Source organism: Cricetulus griseus, chromosome 5 (genome assembly GCF_003668045.3).
Source record: "Cricetulus griseus strain 17A/GY chromosome 5, alternate assembly CriGri-PICRH-1.0, whole genome shotgun sequence".
Taxonomy (NCBI): Eukaryota; Metazoa; Chordata; class Mammalia; order Rodentia; family Cricetidae; genus Cricetulus; species Cricetulus griseus.
Window position 1 is genome coordinate 192088121 of NC_048598.1, and position 17062 is coordinate 192105182.

The window sequence follows — 17062 nt, forward strand, 5'->3', positions numbered from 1 at the left end:
AATGAAATTATGTGTGTAACTCACAAGATTAAAAAAATGCTTGCCTATTTAAGACAGATGTCTTAGGTGTATGAATTACAATGAGTTATGAAAAGAGTACTCTAGCTCTCAGCAAAGAAATGCTTAAGTACCTACAGAAAAAAATATCTTATTGTCTCCACTACCATTCAAGGATTTCTGCAAAAAGTCACAGAAGGAAACAGCCTTCTACATACACCTGCATGTATAGGTATGTCAGCCAGAGACAAAGCCAAGGTGGAAACATGGCAGGGGGATGTGTTAGGAACAAGGTTTTGTGATTGTGATCTGTACTATGCTCCCAATTTCCCCATAGTTCTGGAAGCCAACAGCTTTAGAAAGCTGACACTTTTTAAAACATACTGCTTCAGAAAATGAGGTTAATATATTGATTTCTGAATGTAAATGAATATTGAATAAACAAGACATAGAAAGCCATCACCTTATGGCATTAAAGTAAGGCAGTAAATGATCTAATAATTGCAGAGTGAAAGGAAGTACCTGAGACCCCGAGACTGCTGGAACTCTCTGGCAACAGCAAGTGAAAAATAAAATACCCTCAGATAAGATTTCCTTTATTCTGGAAATGTCTTGGCTGGACCTTTGGTCACTCACATGAAAATTAAAACCAACACATTTCATGTCTGATACAATGAAAGCCTTCATACACAGAGACAAAACAGCGAGAGTAGTCTTCTAGCTCTTAGTACAAACTGGATGGCTCCCGAAGCTACCTGGGTTTTTGAGTAAATGTCCCTCTTTAGGTAGACAGTCATTCTGAGCTATTGTCAGCACAAACTGCCTTATGATATGACGGAGACTGAAGGACAAAGGGACTTGGGAGCCGTCAGAACACAGCGGAACGGATGAGAGATGTCTGAAGGAAGTGGATGTGGCCTGCCTCACAGGGAAGACCCTGCTCGGGGCGTGGGGGCGTTGAAGGGCAGTTATAAGATTCCCGAAGCCATCACGAACAAGGGAGAGCACATCGACCCCAGATGCTGTCGGGGAGGCCAGCACAGGACTGATCCAGCCCCCTGAACATGGATGTCAATGAGGAGGCCTCTGCACTCCAGGGAGCCTCTGGTGGTGGATTAGTATTTTTCCCTGGTGCAAGAAGGGACTTTGAGAGCCCATCCCACGTGAAGGGATACACTCTGGCCCTGGACACATGGGGAAGGGCCCAGGACCAGCACAGGAAGATTTGGTGGACACTGCAGAGTCCCTGTTGAGGGCCCTACCCTGTCTGGGGAGTGGTGGGTGGATGGGGTGGGGGTAGGTTGGGGGTGGGGGAGGAGGGATGGGGGTGAGGGGAGGGAGAGGGAGAAGGGACTTACATGTGAAACAAGCTTGTTCCCTAACTTGAACTAATAAAAAAAATTAAAAAATTAAAAAAAAAATTCCTGAAGCCAGTCCTAACCAACAGATACGCCCCAGGGACAGAATTCTACCTAGAGGAAGATGCTAGTCCAAGAGCAACTTTGCATTGCAGAGGCTGAAAACCCTTGCCCTCAGACAAATGCAGGTTTTACTAAAACACAAAGACCTGGCTATGGTCTCCTCTCTGTCACCATCAAAACACAAGGAGAGTGACAGGCAGCATCCGGCAGGGAGCAGGGGTCATTCTCAAAGTACAGACAAGATGACTGAAAGCTATAAAGTGACAGCAGGGTGTAGAGAAACCAAAGAGCTACAAGGTTTGGGTTTGGAGGGAACCTCAAAACCCCTCTAGGCTAAGGGCTTGATCCTTAACACATGGTGCTATGCCAATGCCTTGCCGGCAGCACCCGCACGATACAGTGTGTGGCAGATACAGATGTGCCTGTGTCTTTAAAAAGGACTGTGGAGGCCCAGGTCTCTTCCTTCCTCTCTCTGATATCTTGGTCACAAGGGGAACAGCTCTGTTCTACCACAATGCACTACTTCATCACAGCCCCCTAAACGAAGGGCCCAGAAATTGAGAGACCGAGTCTCTGCTGCTGGAGACCAAGTCAGCTTTCTCTCTTTATAAACTCAGATTCTTAGGATTTGCTACAGTGAGGTGATGGGGAATGTTCTTCTTAATGTTTCTCTTATTGGTTGATGAATAAAACACCACTTGGCCAATAAAGGCAGGAAGATAGGCGGAATTAGGAGATGAGGAGAATGCTGGGAAGAGAGGCAGAGAGGCGCTGCAAGAGACACTATGTAGAGACCAGGAAGACAGGATATGCCAGGCATTCTCTGGTAAGATAAGGCCATGTGGAAATACACAGATTAGTAGTTATGGGTTAATAATTAAGACAGAGCTACCAGTAAGAAGCCCTAGCCATCGGCCAACCGTTTTACAATTAATATAGCATCCATCCATGTGTTTATTTGGGGCAAAGTGGCTTTGGGACCAGGCTGGAAAGAAACTCCAGCAACAGTGAGAGGACACTCATTAGCACAGGCTGAAAGCAAGGAATGCTGGGACATGGGAACTGATGACGGGCAGGACCTAGAGAAGGCAGTTTCAGGAGAATCACAGAAGAGCTACTGAGCTGAGCTCCACAGCCATCCCAATGGGACCTTGTTGGGGAGGGATCAGGAAAGAGCCTGATCCATCCTGCTCTCATCTCTCCCTCTCATTCCCTGCTAAGGTTCTTCATGAGCCAAAGAAACCAGAAGCCAGGAGGCAGGGAGCCCAGGTATGTGGTTACATGGAACAGTGTCTGGGGCAGAGACAAGGTGAGAGGGCTGTATAGAGGGGCCTGCTGTAGGAGCCCTTGGTCACCTGCCCAGCAGAGAGGTTCTCAGAGTAAGAACACTGTGGGAGACACACAACCACACAGGAACTGAGAGGTGTGATCTAAGCAAGAGATACAACCCTTGCTCTGAATGCAGCATTTCCACCATTTACATATATGTTTGTGTTACTCGAACAGACATGCAAATGCTAACAAAACAATTTATTTATCCAAGAGCTCCATATGAATGATCATTTGTTCATTTTATTCGACGCATGTGTACTGAGCATTAAATATTTTCAATGTGTGCAATCAAGATAATCTGTAGGTAAAAATGACTCAAGACACCTGGGTGCTAATCTAATTACCTTTAAATTAATGCCATGAGCCTGACATTTAATTAGCAATGTATTCTTCAAATCACTTTAACTGAGGTTAAAATAAATAAATAAAATTCAAGATCAGGTGGTTAGAGAATGGACACAGGAGTCACACAGAGACCTTTCTCATAGACATGCAAACACTTAGCGTATGTGTGAGCACACACACACACACACACACACACACACACACACACACACACACACACACACACACAGAAAATGTCCTACAGAGTACTAGCCACCAGGGAAACCTGAGTGTGGAAGTACAGTCATATACCGCCTCACACCACTCAGTGAGGCTCTTAGAAATACAGACAGTGAGGAAACCTAGAACAAAAGAAAGGAGGACTGTGCTGGCAAGGTCACAGTACGGGACCAGTAGGGAGGTAACATGGTACAGCCACTGTGGTTAAATGTGATACCAGTTCCTGAAAGATTAAAAGGTGAACTAGCATTTGATCTAGCAATCCTGAGATTGTCCCTAAGGAACTGAAGCTGGGCCTTGAAGAGCAATGTGGATCTGCAGGTCTGTGTTTATAACATCATCCCAGTACCTGAGAGGCAGAGGCAGGGAACTCAGGCAAGGGAGAAACGGGAGTTCCTTCCTAGCAGGCAGAGTCTCCATCGGGGAAGATGGGGAAAGTTCTTCGGATGGCTGGTGGTGGCGGCGGCTGTGGTACAACCATGTCTATACACTCTCTGACACTCATCTTTGTCCCCGTTGATGGTAACACAATCAAGTTTATGTCACATGCGTTTTCATGATAAAAAACAAAAAGTAAGAAAAGAAGGGAATGCTCACGGATTCCAGCCCAGATCCTGTGGGTTCACATACAGAATGCCAGCTCTGGAGACAGTGGCTGGGGTGGCTGTCCTCAGGTGATGGGTCTCAAACAGAAGCCTCATGGAGGATGTGAGGGCTACTCGCTCATTGCTGGCGAGGGTCAGCACCTGCAATGAGCAGCATGTAGTGGTTGTCAGAGATGAGCTGCCTGCCACCAGGAGCCAAAACAGCAGCCAACAGACCATCACAATTAGTAATGTCCTTAGTAGGGCAGCCACAGGCAGACTCATCTCAACTGAAATCTGAGCCTACCCAGAAGCAGTCTGGCTGAATCCTTAAGGAATAAATTTGCCTTAATGGACTCATGACAGCCAATCCTCCAGAAGCAGTAGTAACTGTTACAGACCCAAATGTAAGTAGACTCCCAAAGGACCTGAATTCCACAGTAAGTAAATCTTAAGAATCTACAACGCTGCAGTTACCAAGTGTCCTATAGTCATTTGTATAGGTATGAAAGCCCCAGACCTCTGTTTCCTGATAAAGTGTCTTCATTCAGAAAGTAGTGCCTGCTGCTAAGGTGGTCATTGATGCTACCTTGCAGTTATGTTGGTTCCCAATTTCTTTCTCCTGCCCCAACAATAGGCCTTGTGTTGCTCTTTTGATATCACGTGGGACCTCTTGTCTTTGCTGTTCCCAGGACAACCACACAACAGGGTTGGAAAAGCATTTAAACATAATCTGTAGCCATAGGAACAACTTAATTTGCATTACCATGTTTCATCAGTCATCATAGGGCACAAAATCATTCTTTTGTTGTCTATGTATTCAATATTTAATCAGACTACATAAGATATAAGGATTTAATGATTGGCTCTTAGAAAACAATAAGGCAAATACACTGAATTCTTATCTGTGTACCTAACTTTCATGAAAGGTAATTCAATTCAGAGACAAGGGAAACATATTCTCTCAAATTCTGTAACTATAAATTATGAGGAAAACATCATCAAAATAGTGATTATATAAAAAAATGCTATGTTAAGGAGTACAAGAGATTGCTGACACTAGCAGTTGAATGGCCTTCTCAATGCCCTTGGGATGTTGGGGGTTGGGATGTTGGGATGTTGGGCGTTGGGTGTTGGGATGTTGGGCATTGGGTGTTGGGATGTTGGGCATTGGGATGTTGGGATGTTGGGCGTTGGGATGTTGGGATGTTGGGCGTTGGGATGTTGGGATGTTGGGCGTTGGGTGTTGGGTGTTGGGTGTTGGGATGTTGGGCGTTGGGTGTTGGGTGTTGGGTGTTGGGTGTTGGGATGTTGGGATGTTGGGCGTTGGGTGTTGGGTGTTGGGATGTTGGGCATTGGGATGTTGGGTGTTGGGTGTTGGGTGTTGGATGTTGGGATGTTGGGATGTTGGGCGTTGGGATGTTGGGCGTTGGAGAGGCACTGCAGAGTTGTTCATTCACCTTGTTATCATCCATGACTGTGTTCAGGGATTCGATCCACAGGGGGTCAATGTCCCCATCCAGGACAATCCAGGTTGGCCCGTCATGCCTGAGATTTGCTTGCTCTCGCAGAATGGATGAGAGGATACCTGTTAAAGACGGAACAAATGTCGCTAATACAGCTGAGGGCTGTTTGTCTCAAAAATACATTTATTTCTCCTAGAAGCTCCTTTACCAGCTAAATAAAAGGGAGTTGTTACCTCTTCCTCATGAGTGGCATACAATGGCCTCTTTCTCATGCACGGCATACAACAGGCTCTTTCTGAGCTTTCTAGGTAGACTCTATATCCAGTTAGTTCCACTACTTACAAACAGGCTAGTTCCACCTCCAGGGGAGGGTCCTTACCTTCGATAAGTGAGCTTTCCCACCCGTCATGCATAGGAAAATGTCTTCCTTGAAGAACCATTACTGAGATTTATGGGCAGTTATGAACATAAACTGAAAACTTACAGCAAGTGAAGACACCATACCTTTTCACACACATATCAGTATCTATCTTAGACTGCCTAGCACAGTTCACCGTTTTTATTATATTTTTATATTACTCCATTTTTCTATTACATTATTCAAGGTACATATTTTGAAACCCCATGCTTCAAAGGGCTATCCATCTACTTTGCAGCTCCATTCACGAGAACTATGTTAGGCTGTTGTGACTTGAGATGCAGAAAAAGCACTCTTTTTTGCTGTTATCACATGTCTGTGTGTTCAGGCAACATTTTATAGGTGCTGGCTTTTCAAACTTCAGCAAACCTGCCTCAGTGGTCCCATGGAGAATTCCTCTGTGAAGTCTTTGGTATAAAAAAAAAAAAAAAAAAAAAAAAAAAAAAAAAAAACCAAAAAACAAAAAAAACACAGCTGGGTTTGGGAGGCAGTTTGAGGCCAGTCTAGTCTACAGAGTGAGTTCCAGGACAGCCAGGGCTGTTACACAGGGAAATCCTGTCTCTAAAAACCAAAAACCAAAGGAACAATCATTAAAAACAAAAACCAAAAAACAGCAGTGAGTAAAACTGGCCACCATGACTGAAATAGAAGTCAGCAGCTTTTCTGATGGTTTTCAATTCAAGCAGCTTTCACAGGTTTCCCAGTATGGTGACAATGACTTTATATCTTCTACAATCCTTCATGAAAAACAGACCATAGATAGGTAAAGGTTGCAAAAAGTGCCCAACAGATGATGCAGTGATCATGAGGTAAGAGGATGGAAAATGCCCGGTGAGTTGGACTGCAAAGCAGGTCCTCTAGGTGGCACCTGACAAACTTTATTCAGCAAGTGAGCAAACCATAGGTATCCTCAGGAAGAACAGTGCCTGGAAGGTGGGGGCATCCAGTGCCAAGACTTGGATAGAAGAGTCTTGCAACAGCAGGGTTTGGGAAGAGGAGAGGTAACCAGAAGTGCTGAGCACAGGAAATGAGGCTAGAGGTGAGTGGAGACATAATCACTAATCTTGTATGCCATGAAAGAAGGGACCCTAGAGTAATGGGCACCCCGAAATCTGAAAGCCAGGAAGTAGCACCTTGACGCAGGTTCAGACTTCCATATCTAAGCAAAGTGCTGGGACACCAGGAAGAGGGTGGCTTCCACTGATCTGTGGAGACACACTGACATTTGACATACATTTCCTTTTCTCTTTATTTCTTTTCCTCTCCCCCATGTTCTCATTTACTCTCCCCACACCTTTCTTTCATTTACCCACAGGGTCTCAGTTTGTAACCCGACCTTTCCTAGAACTCACATATAATGCAGGCTGGCCTTGAGGTCACTGTAAACCTTCAGCCTTCCGAGTGCTGGGAATGCAGGCACAAGTCAGCACAGGCAGTATATAATGTATATGTACATATGTATATTTAATATATATCTGATATATACATATCCCTATATTAAAGATGGTGACTACAGTATCTATTGATCTATTATTGTGTAGTCTTCTGAGTACTAGGATTGTAGGTACGAGTCACCACAATATATGTGTGTGTGTGTATACTTAATATATATACATATTCAATATATATTCAATATATACAAGTCTATATATTGAAGATGGTGACTATAGTATATATTGATCTATTGTGCAGTTAGCAGAGGACTCAGAGTGAGAGGGCACCAAGATTCACCAAGATTGGCACACTGGTTAGAAATGGGAAGTTAAAAAGGGCCTCAAACAAAAGCATGTGCTTATCCCTAGACACAGCTTGAATGTCCCTTACCCCAAAACTTGGGGTTAGAAGTGTTTCCGATTTCAAACTCTCAGTGATTTTGGGACATCTGCATTGGTGTCACTGGCCAGATATCACTACTCCAAAAACCAAACATCTGAAATATTCAGAACCCACAAACTTAATGCTCAAAATGTTTTCAATTTCCAGACAGGAAGCATAGCCCATTGCCTTCTGTGTTTGACGACTGTGATGCCAACTTGAGTTCAGTCAGTGTCTCATCCTGGGAACTTTAGCAATGGGGCATTCATGCTGACTTCTCCCTGATTTACAAGGAGCCCTGCTATCCCTGGTGTGAGTAAAACACACATCTCTGAGCAGGGACCTGCCAATGCAAACAAGCATTTCCTCGAACCTTGCTTGAGTTTGAGTGTTCTACAGGCCATGTGACCAGCTGTACTTCCGAGTGCATCAAAATACAGTTAATCTGTGACTATGACCAAAATGTGTGACTATAACCAAAATCTGTGACTATGACTGTTATGATAAAGTGTGGTGAACCTTGGAGGATTCCATGTCAAGTGAGGGTGACCTAGGCAGGGGACAAACAGGCCAGGCAGACAGAGCTTAGTGAGAAGTTTTGTTAGAAAGGGAAGAAAGGGTGGGGGTGGGGTGGGGGAGGGAAAGAGGTAAAGAGACAAAGACACACAGAGAGAGGACAGAAGAGAAGAAGGAGACATGAAAAGTCCTGTCTGCCCCAGGAGAAACATGGGAAAGAGAGGACAGGGAAGAGAGAGCAGAAAGAGCTTAAGTGGGTGGAGGTCTTTCTTCTAAAGGGGTCCTTTGCACCTGTGCTGACAGGGTGACAGGGGCAGGCCAGCATAATGCCTGAATCCCTACAATGACCAGGATCTGTAAGTATGGCTATGGCTTATACTGAAAGACAGATTTCTAAAAGGAGATAGAGAAAAAGACATTTTTTGAGCATGCTAAAAGGGTAACAGTACTTGCCGTCTTTCCATTCTCGGGTAGCATGATGTATGAAACCAAAGAGTTCATCTGTTGTCACAGCCTTGGGATTTAAGTCACTCCAAATGGGTTTCTGTTTCATATTAACATATGTTCTGTTCAGTGTTCTCAAAATCTGGGACAAGTGAGCCAAGAAAATTAATGTAAAAGTTGGCTAAACCGACAGTGAAAGATTGACAACGCATTCTCCTAACTCACCCTGTGCCACTGGATAGCCTGTGTGCGATGGTGAAAGCAGGAAAGGTGGACATGGGTACATCTCATCTTCATCTGGTAAAATTCAATCCCATGGATGCTTAGGGTGACAGAATCAGTTCACCCAATTCTCAGAGGCATTTAGATGAGAGGAAGCTGCTTTATTAGCTAAGATAATTAGCTATGGACATAGAGTGAGTTTGAGATCTTAAACTATACATGAACGTGTGTGAGCATTTCTGTTCATGAGGTCACTCTGCAAGCATCGTTTAGTCCATCTCAGAATTTCCCAGAAGCTGTCAACATGGATTGCTGAAGCCCTCCCAGAGCTTAACACTTAGCAGACTGAGGGATGTCCCGAAGTGTGCATTTCCAACAAGAACTCGGGGATGACGACAATGCTGGTATAGACATCCTTCAAGGCCCAATGACAGAGCAGTGAGTGAACCTTCAGAGGGTGTGGTTCTTGGGGAAACTAGAGCTGTGCTACTGGCATCTAGTGGGCAGAGGCCAGGGGCAGGGCTCCACAGGTGTCAGTGCCCCGGACAGCATCAAAGCAAATGCCCAGGGTATAGTGTCATGGGTGCTTGGAGACTAGCTAATCAACAAAAGAAGCCTGAAGAAGACCTCACTAGGTAGGTATCTATTTAACTGACCCGAATATCTGTTCTAGTTGTCCTTTACTTTTCCAGGAAAATCCAAGCTTGCTGTTTTAAATATTTATCGTCCTTGCCAATCCTAGGGGTTCCAAAGGGCTGGTTAGATATTGCCATCCACTTTAGGATGGTGAGTGGGCAAATAACATGGTCCTGCTTATGTCAGCCTAAGTATGTGTTGAACAGCACAGAGTAGGTGAAGAGTAGAGGAAAGAAGTGAAATGCCTTAGGAATATGCAGCTTATATTTTTAGAAACCATTAATCTACTAGAAATTACAGAATTTAATTTTATCCTTCCATGAACCATGGCCTACATCTGAAAGTTACACTAACAAAGTAATTATAGGTCTATCAGTAATCTACTTTAATATTGCGATGATTACATTTCTCACTAGAAAAATCTCCACACACAGCCACCATCAGTGATTGTTTCCCATTTTGGGTTCAGCTCTGAGGACTGGCAAGTGCTGCGGGCAGCATGCTGCAGAACTCATCTGCCCATTCTGATTATTTTTAGAGGTTGGCCACCAAGTGTGTTTATACCCAAGCATCCTGAATGGGAAGGCACACAGCTCTGCATACACCGTCTGCCAACCAAGAAAATAAGTGTGCTGCCAGGACTGTCAAGAAGGCCAAACAGAACCAAGCAGTGAACTAAAAATGGGGCCTAATAACATTAGGTGGGCATGGCATCTCAACACGATGAGGAAAATCACACACAATGCACCTAGCCCAGTGCACAATAGGGACCTCAAAAATGTGGGTGCCGCCACTTTCTTTTCTTTTGAAGCTTTGTTTTGGCCCTGTGGGAAGACTCTATCTCTGAAGGAATGAGGGGAATTATTTGCACTTGTTTTCTTAATGATGTGGGAAGGAGGATTTGTGATGACCCCAGAGAAACAAGAAGGTTGTTTTGATAAAGGTAGGCAGTGCTCATCAAGTCTCACAAGCCAGGTGGCTCACTCAGGCTGAACACTCTCACCCTTGGCAAAGAGGCCAGGTGTGAGCATGCAGGTGCAGGCCTGAATACAGCAGAATGCTGTCTGTCTGTGTGTGGAAAGTCTAGTCTCTGGCTCAATCTATTATTCCGTGTGTGTGTGTGTGTGTGTGTGTGTGTGTGTGTGTGTGTGTGTGTGTGTGTGTTATGTCCATTTTACATTATTTCACCAATATAAAAGATAACAGTGTCTGATGAGCAACAGTAGATTTCAGATTCTAACTCAATGCTTCGTTGAAGGGAACCCCAAATAACACTGAAGCTCACTGCCCCCCCACCCCAAGAAGAGTCTTCCAAGGCTAAAAGGTACAACACGAGTTATCCTACCTTACTCTTCCCTGTGCCTGCATTTCCAACCACAAAGATGGAGTGTCGCACAGCCAGGAGCTCTTCAAGCTGGACAACCTGCACACAGACAGCCTGTCACTCGGGCTCTTTCATGACTGAGTGACCAAAAGTCAAAACTTACTCATTTTAGTGTTCTCCTCAAATCCTAGTCAGTCCCTGCTGACATATGGGAAAATGGACTGTAAGTTCACAGTATAGCTTCTTGTGGGTTTCCCACATAAAATACAGAAGGGAGAATAGAACAAAGCCATCATTGTCATCGTCATCATTATCATCATCAATTGTGAGGTGCAGATGCATGCATATATGTGGAGGTCAGAGGTTAATGCTGGCTTTCCTGCTCTATCCTACTTTATTCTCTAGAGCAGTGGTTCTCAACCTTCCTAATGCTGTGACACTTTAACACAGTTCCTCGTGTTGTGGTGACTCCCCCCACTCAACCAGAAAACCATTCTGTTGCTCCTTCATGACTATAATTTTGCTACTGTTATTAATTGCAATGTAAATGTCTGATGTACAGGATATCTGATATGTGACTCCTAAAGGGGTCAAGACTCAACACATTGAAAAATGCTGCTCTAGAGAATAATGAGTTACCTGAACCTACCTGTCTCTGTACCCCATCAACACTGGGACAAAGGCACGCACAGTCACACCCGACTCTCACATGGGTAGGTGGATTTAAACCTAGGTCCTTAGGTCCTTGTGTTTGTGCAGCAAGTCCTCTCACTTGCTGAGCCACCGCCCCAGTCCCTATTTCATAACTTTATGTGGTGCTTAGTGGAGGGCATGAAGAGTTGCTCATAAAATCAATGACTCTTCACAGAGATTTCAGCAGAAATGATGTATAGCAATCATGACTCACAGGGGAGTAATGAGTCCCATCACATAAACTACCTGAAACACAGACTTATTACGCATCATTGCCTGTGTATTCACTGACCACAACGCAGCTCTGCCCGGGCACAGCTTTGGATACGTCAGACAGTGCCTTCCTGTCATGCATGCTGACATACCTCTCCCCCTACAAAAATACACTGAACATTTTACTTTCAGTATTCTGTGAGGTAGAGGAAGAGAGAGCACAATAAGAATTTGTAGTGTGTTACTAAGAAGTTTTGTAATTAATTAAAAAGTATGGCTTCCATATTTAGAATTGTGGAAGTCATTTTTTTATGCTTTTAAGTCCTTGATGAAAGGGACTAGATGTTGAAGCATTTGCTTACATGTTCTTTAGCTGAATGTGATGTGAAATTCTTGAAAGTATTTAATAGAATGATGTTAAAGCCCTGCAATATAGCTAATGGTTTGGGTACCAATCGCATGGCCTGCCATCAACAGTCAGTAGGTCTTTTACTTTGAGGGTGAAGCTTTCTTCAGGCTGCAGGCGGAGTTCCAGGGTGGACCGCTTGACCATCTGCTCAAAGTGTGGTTTCTTCTGCCGAGGCACATCCAGGGCTGGAAACAGGTCGCCAACCAGGCCCAGAAACACTGGGACATCATCAGTCACGATTTTAGGCATATTGAAGTCTCTTAAAGCTCTCATGAGCACCTGGGACAGAAGACAGAAGAACACCAGTTCTCAAGGCAGCACAGCACACTTCAAAAGCTGAAGGAGGAAACTTTGAAAGTTTCTTTTTGATGGCAAATAAATGATTGATGTTTGAAGAGACAGACGCTTAATCTGATTTAAACATTGAAATGGTTGTGCTACCCTAAGATGTATAATTTCTATGTTGTGTACCATTTAAAATTAAGTGTAATTTTTCAAAGCCAATTCAAACTCTAACAAATACTTACTGAGATAACAACACATCTTTTAAAAGAACGTGTTTTTATTGAGAGGGGGAGGGGAGGGAGGGAGAGAGAGGGAGAGGGAGGGAGGGAGGGAAGGGAGAGAGGGAGAGGGAGAGAGAGAGAGAGAGAGAGAGAGAGAGAGAGAGAGAGAGAGAGAGAGAGAGAATGAATATACCCAGAGAAGGCAGAAGGACCATGGAGCTGGAGGTATAGGCAATTGTAAGCTGCCCAATCAGGGTAGTGGAAATGAAACTCAGGTCTTCTAGAAGAGTGGAACACACTCTTAGCTGACAAGCCCTCTCTCCAGTACCCTAACAACCATTTTCAACCCTTTTATTTAACTCTGAGATGAAAGCATTGCTCTGAAGACAGATGTTTCTGTGCTACCAGGTCTGCCACCCTTCAGCCCCAAATAATCACACAGATGCTATATTAATTATAAACTGTTGGCCGATGGCTAGGGCTTCTTACTGGCTAGCTCTCTCTAATCTATGTACTTCTACATGGCCTTATCTTCCCAGTCTATACATGGTGTCTCCTCTCTGCCTTCCTCTCCCCAGCCTTCTCCTGGTTTGGTAGTCCCGCCTATGCTTTCTGCCTGGCTATTGGCCAAACAGTGTTTTATTCACCAAGCAATAAGAGAAACATATATATAGAAGGACCTCCCTCATCACTGCTTTCTATACACAGGGAGGTAAATGCTTTCAGGTTAGTGGAACATGCAAGGTGACTGTGGATGGGCCTCAAAATAAGATGAGAAAGCAGGCCTGCCCTTCCCTGGGTAAGTGTTCTATCTTCAGAATGCCTCTGCAACCATCTCTTGCCTTCAACAAGCCCAGACTCTAAGTTGAGCGGGCCTATCAGATCCCATTGTCTGGAAGCACCTTGCAATTACAAGAAATGCATGTGACTCGCTTTAGTCGGTGGGCTTTTGATTCACACTGATTAGAAACTGAAGTAGATGTCAAACCTTAAAAGCAGCAACTCAAACATCAGAATAAATTATATAAGAGCTACCCATTCCATAGATACTCACCACAGAACAGAATAAAGGAGTGGAAGAAAATGCTGGCTAAGCATGTGGTGTAGACCAAGAAGATGCAGATTAGCAAACTGAAGACAAATAATGTCCCTTAACATGAGAAAAGAACATTCTAGATGGATCTGGCTTCCTCCTACATTTCAAGAGACACTGAATGCATCCATGTGCACCTTTTATCGTGTTCCTTTCCAACACAAGGGTAATTCTTGCTGTGCTGTCACCATTTCTCTCTTAGAAGGAAAACAGAGAACTTCTCTGGTGGCTTCACAACTACTGTGCATCTCACTGGGTCAACCTCTTGTCTGCAAGCCCACCCCACACAGTGGGTGTTCTGTGCCTCAGTAGACTGACTGTGTGCTCACTGACTTTTCAGGATTAATACCCAACTTTATTTATTGGAGTTCCTCAACATTTCCTTAAAGGAAATCAAACAGTGATTACTAAGCTAGTTTATTATATCTGTCAAAAATACCTTTTGCGGTTGATATTTCAAAAGCACTCATAAAAAGTCACATTTTCCTTCCCAGGTTCCCATCTCTGTAGGTCAGGAACACTTGTGACCACTTACATGAAATGCCAACCCTTAAAATATTGTACATTAAGAATAGATGTTTTTAGCTAAATGGGGCTATGTGTGCCTCCCCAGCCAGATACACGCTTCCGTCTGTCTGAAGCCATTTAGCCACTCACTCTGCAACATCACTTAGCACTGCAGTACCTGGTCTTCGGGTCTATTTTTGTCTCCTCGTTTCAGGGAGCCAGCTACAACCAAGACAGACTTCACAGCACGAAGTCCCCAATCGTAGTGATCCTAAAATTAAAGCACAGGCATGTCTTTCTTGGGAACCGAATGAGCTCTTCATTCCAGAAGTAAAAGCTGGAAGCCAAAAGAGTTCAGACAGACACACGTTTTTATGAGTTATAACAATTAATTCTGGAAGCAAAACAAATGATTTTTTTACAAAACCTTGTCTCTGGGGCCCTCGTCTAACCTCTTTCAGCCATCCTCCAAGCCTCCCCCAGCTGATCTCTCTTTTATAGTATTTCATTGCAGCTTTTGCTCAGGTCTCCATCTCATCCTTCTGCTCCTCTTCCTCAATCAGTCTGGACCGGTTCAACTGTTGTGTTGTCATCCCCCACCCCACCACCCTCATCCCATGCACCAACCGTACACAGGCCCAGCCATCATTGTTGAGCCACTCATTCTCTATCTTAGTGACTTAGCCAACCCTGCCCCAGTGCTGGCATTAAATACAATAAAAATTACAAAATTCTATTCTGAACCACATCTCTCTGAGGTCCGCACTTCATCCCCCACGAATCCCCCTGCCTCTGCTCTCCTCGAATAGTGTATCTGCTTCAGTCTGCAGAGCTCCTCTGCCTGGTATATAGTAAGGTACTCAGCAAACAACTATTATAAGAGCTTGATTCAAAAGTGACTTTGTTTGAAACAGGGTTTCACTGTGCATCCCTGGCTGTCCTGAGATTTTCTATGGAGGCCAGACTGGCCTTGAACTCACAGAGACCCTGCCTCTGCTGAAATTAAAGGTATATACAGTCTTGGCCTCCAAATGACTGATTTGGGGTTACTAGTCCCCTATTTACTATCCTCATGGTCACAACTCTTCTCTCAAATGTTTCTCAGCTGTGCCTACAGACAGGTCACCTCTCCTCCAAGCCTCAGCAGCAGCATCTGTAGAGAGGCAGCCGGAAGCAGCCATCTACTTTACGAATGGTTACAAGGGTAAAATGGTTCGTGTGGGAATGAATGCTTTGTGGATAAATACATGAATAAGCAGGCCATTTCATCCATTTGTGGATAATAAAACCAAATTAGGTCTTGACCGTCATCTGTGCTGGTAATAAAAACAGAGAAGAGTGGAATTAAAAACACCCATGTGTGATGCCGATAATAACGGTAAGGGATGCATAGAGAATGTTTTTGTTCAGAGGTGTCTGTGTGTGTGTGTGTGTGTGTGTGTGAGAGAGAGAGAGAGGAGAGAGAGAGAGAGAGAGAGAGGAGAGAGTTGTGAGAGAGGGAAGAAAGGGAGAGAGAGAGTTGTGTATGTCTTTGGGGGTAACATACCTGGATAATGGACTCATGAAGAGTCTCAGATAATATATATATATATATATATATATATATATATATATATATATATTGTCATCACTGGTCATAGTAGAGATCATCTTGTAGTTACAAGTACAAAAACAGACTAGGGCTGGAGAAAGAAAAGAAAGGTCTGCTTGTCATAGAGACTAGGTAAGTCATGGCCTTGTCCTTACAGAGATGATGCCAAAGGAGAGGATGCAGCAGAAACTCTGTAGCTTCAGTCCTTAGGGAACCCCTGAATACTTAAATAGTGTGACGACTACTAAAATAATATCCAATAAATACTGATTCTAGAAAACTCTATCTTTTCATTTCTATTCTCTCCCAATTTTACTCCTTTGTTCAGGAACACTCTGATTCTTTGAATTCCTCTCACCCTTTGAAAATGTCTCTGAGCTCTGCTCTTAGCCCAGCTCTCCTTTCTTGGTAAGGTTTTTTTTTTTTTTTTTTTTTTTTCTCCTGCACCCAGACCAGGAATTCCTCTCTGTCCTGCCTGGTCCCTGGCACCCCACCTCCTGACCCCCAGTATCCTGCCTCCTGACCCCCAGCACCCCGCCTCTGGACCCCCAGCATCCCACCTCCTGACCCCCAGTACCCCATTCCTGGAGAGGGAGTCAGAACCAGCTCAGCTTACACCAGCTTCCTACCACCTAATAGCCCGGGATTCTGGGTTATTTCAGAAATGTCCACATCCATCAACAGGACTGTGACCACCCATCTGGTAATCTTGAGGAGAAGGTAAAACGCAATTCATGTAGCTGGGTGAGGCCATATACACCTGTAATCCCAGGAGGTTGGGAAGATTGCCAGGAGGCTGGGAGTAAGACATTATCTCAAAACCAAATACAACAGATGCCATCTATCCTACGAGCCCTTCCCTTCTTGAGAATGCTGATGGTCTTTTCCTTCTCTACTTTCTTGCAGTTTTTACTTCATGCAATTGAACCTCCAAGTTCTTTAGAGTAAAGCACATGGGTATTTGGTTCATTTATTTTGTGTCTTACCCTTCTGTCACTTTCATCAATAAACACACTATGTGGTTATAGTAGATGGTCACTAAATGTTCACATATTATTCTGGTGATGGACATGGTAACAGTTTCATTTTACACGGGTAGTGTATTCTTTCACTATAAAATTTAAGTGGAATTTTAAAGGAGCTTTTATATTTAAAAACAGATGATGAAAATACCAATAACCTTACTCTACAGAGAAAACTGTTAAAGATTATGATTATTTTCCTGGTCATTTCATGTATAGAAAACATATCATCAGTTGAGATCATACCCAACGTAGCATGCTGCTTTTGCATACAGCAATGTGGTACAGT

At 44.0% G+C, this 17062-nt stretch overlaps 1 protein-coding gene across 1 annotated transcript in view; it reads right to left on the minus strand.

The window, feature by feature from the left end:
• Window positions 1-17062, minus strand: part of Dnah11 (dynein axonemal heavy chain 11) — a 298245-nt gene that overhangs the window by 147940 nt on the left and 133243 nt on the right. Inside the window, exons 37-42 of the mRNA XM_027416426.2 lie at window positions 14339-14431; window positions 12139-12333; window positions 10761-10838; window positions 8567-8699; window positions 5359-5486; window positions 3912-4060 (exon numbers count right to left, since the gene is read on the minus strand). Of these exons, the coding sequence (XP_027272227.1) occupies window positions 3912-4060; window positions 5359-5486; window positions 8567-8699; window positions 10761-10838; window positions 12139-12333; window positions 14339-14431 (776 nt within the window). The remainder of the gene's footprint in view (window positions 1-3911; window positions 4061-5358; window positions 5487-8566; window positions 8700-10760; window positions 10839-12138; window positions 12334-14338; window positions 14432-17062) is intronic.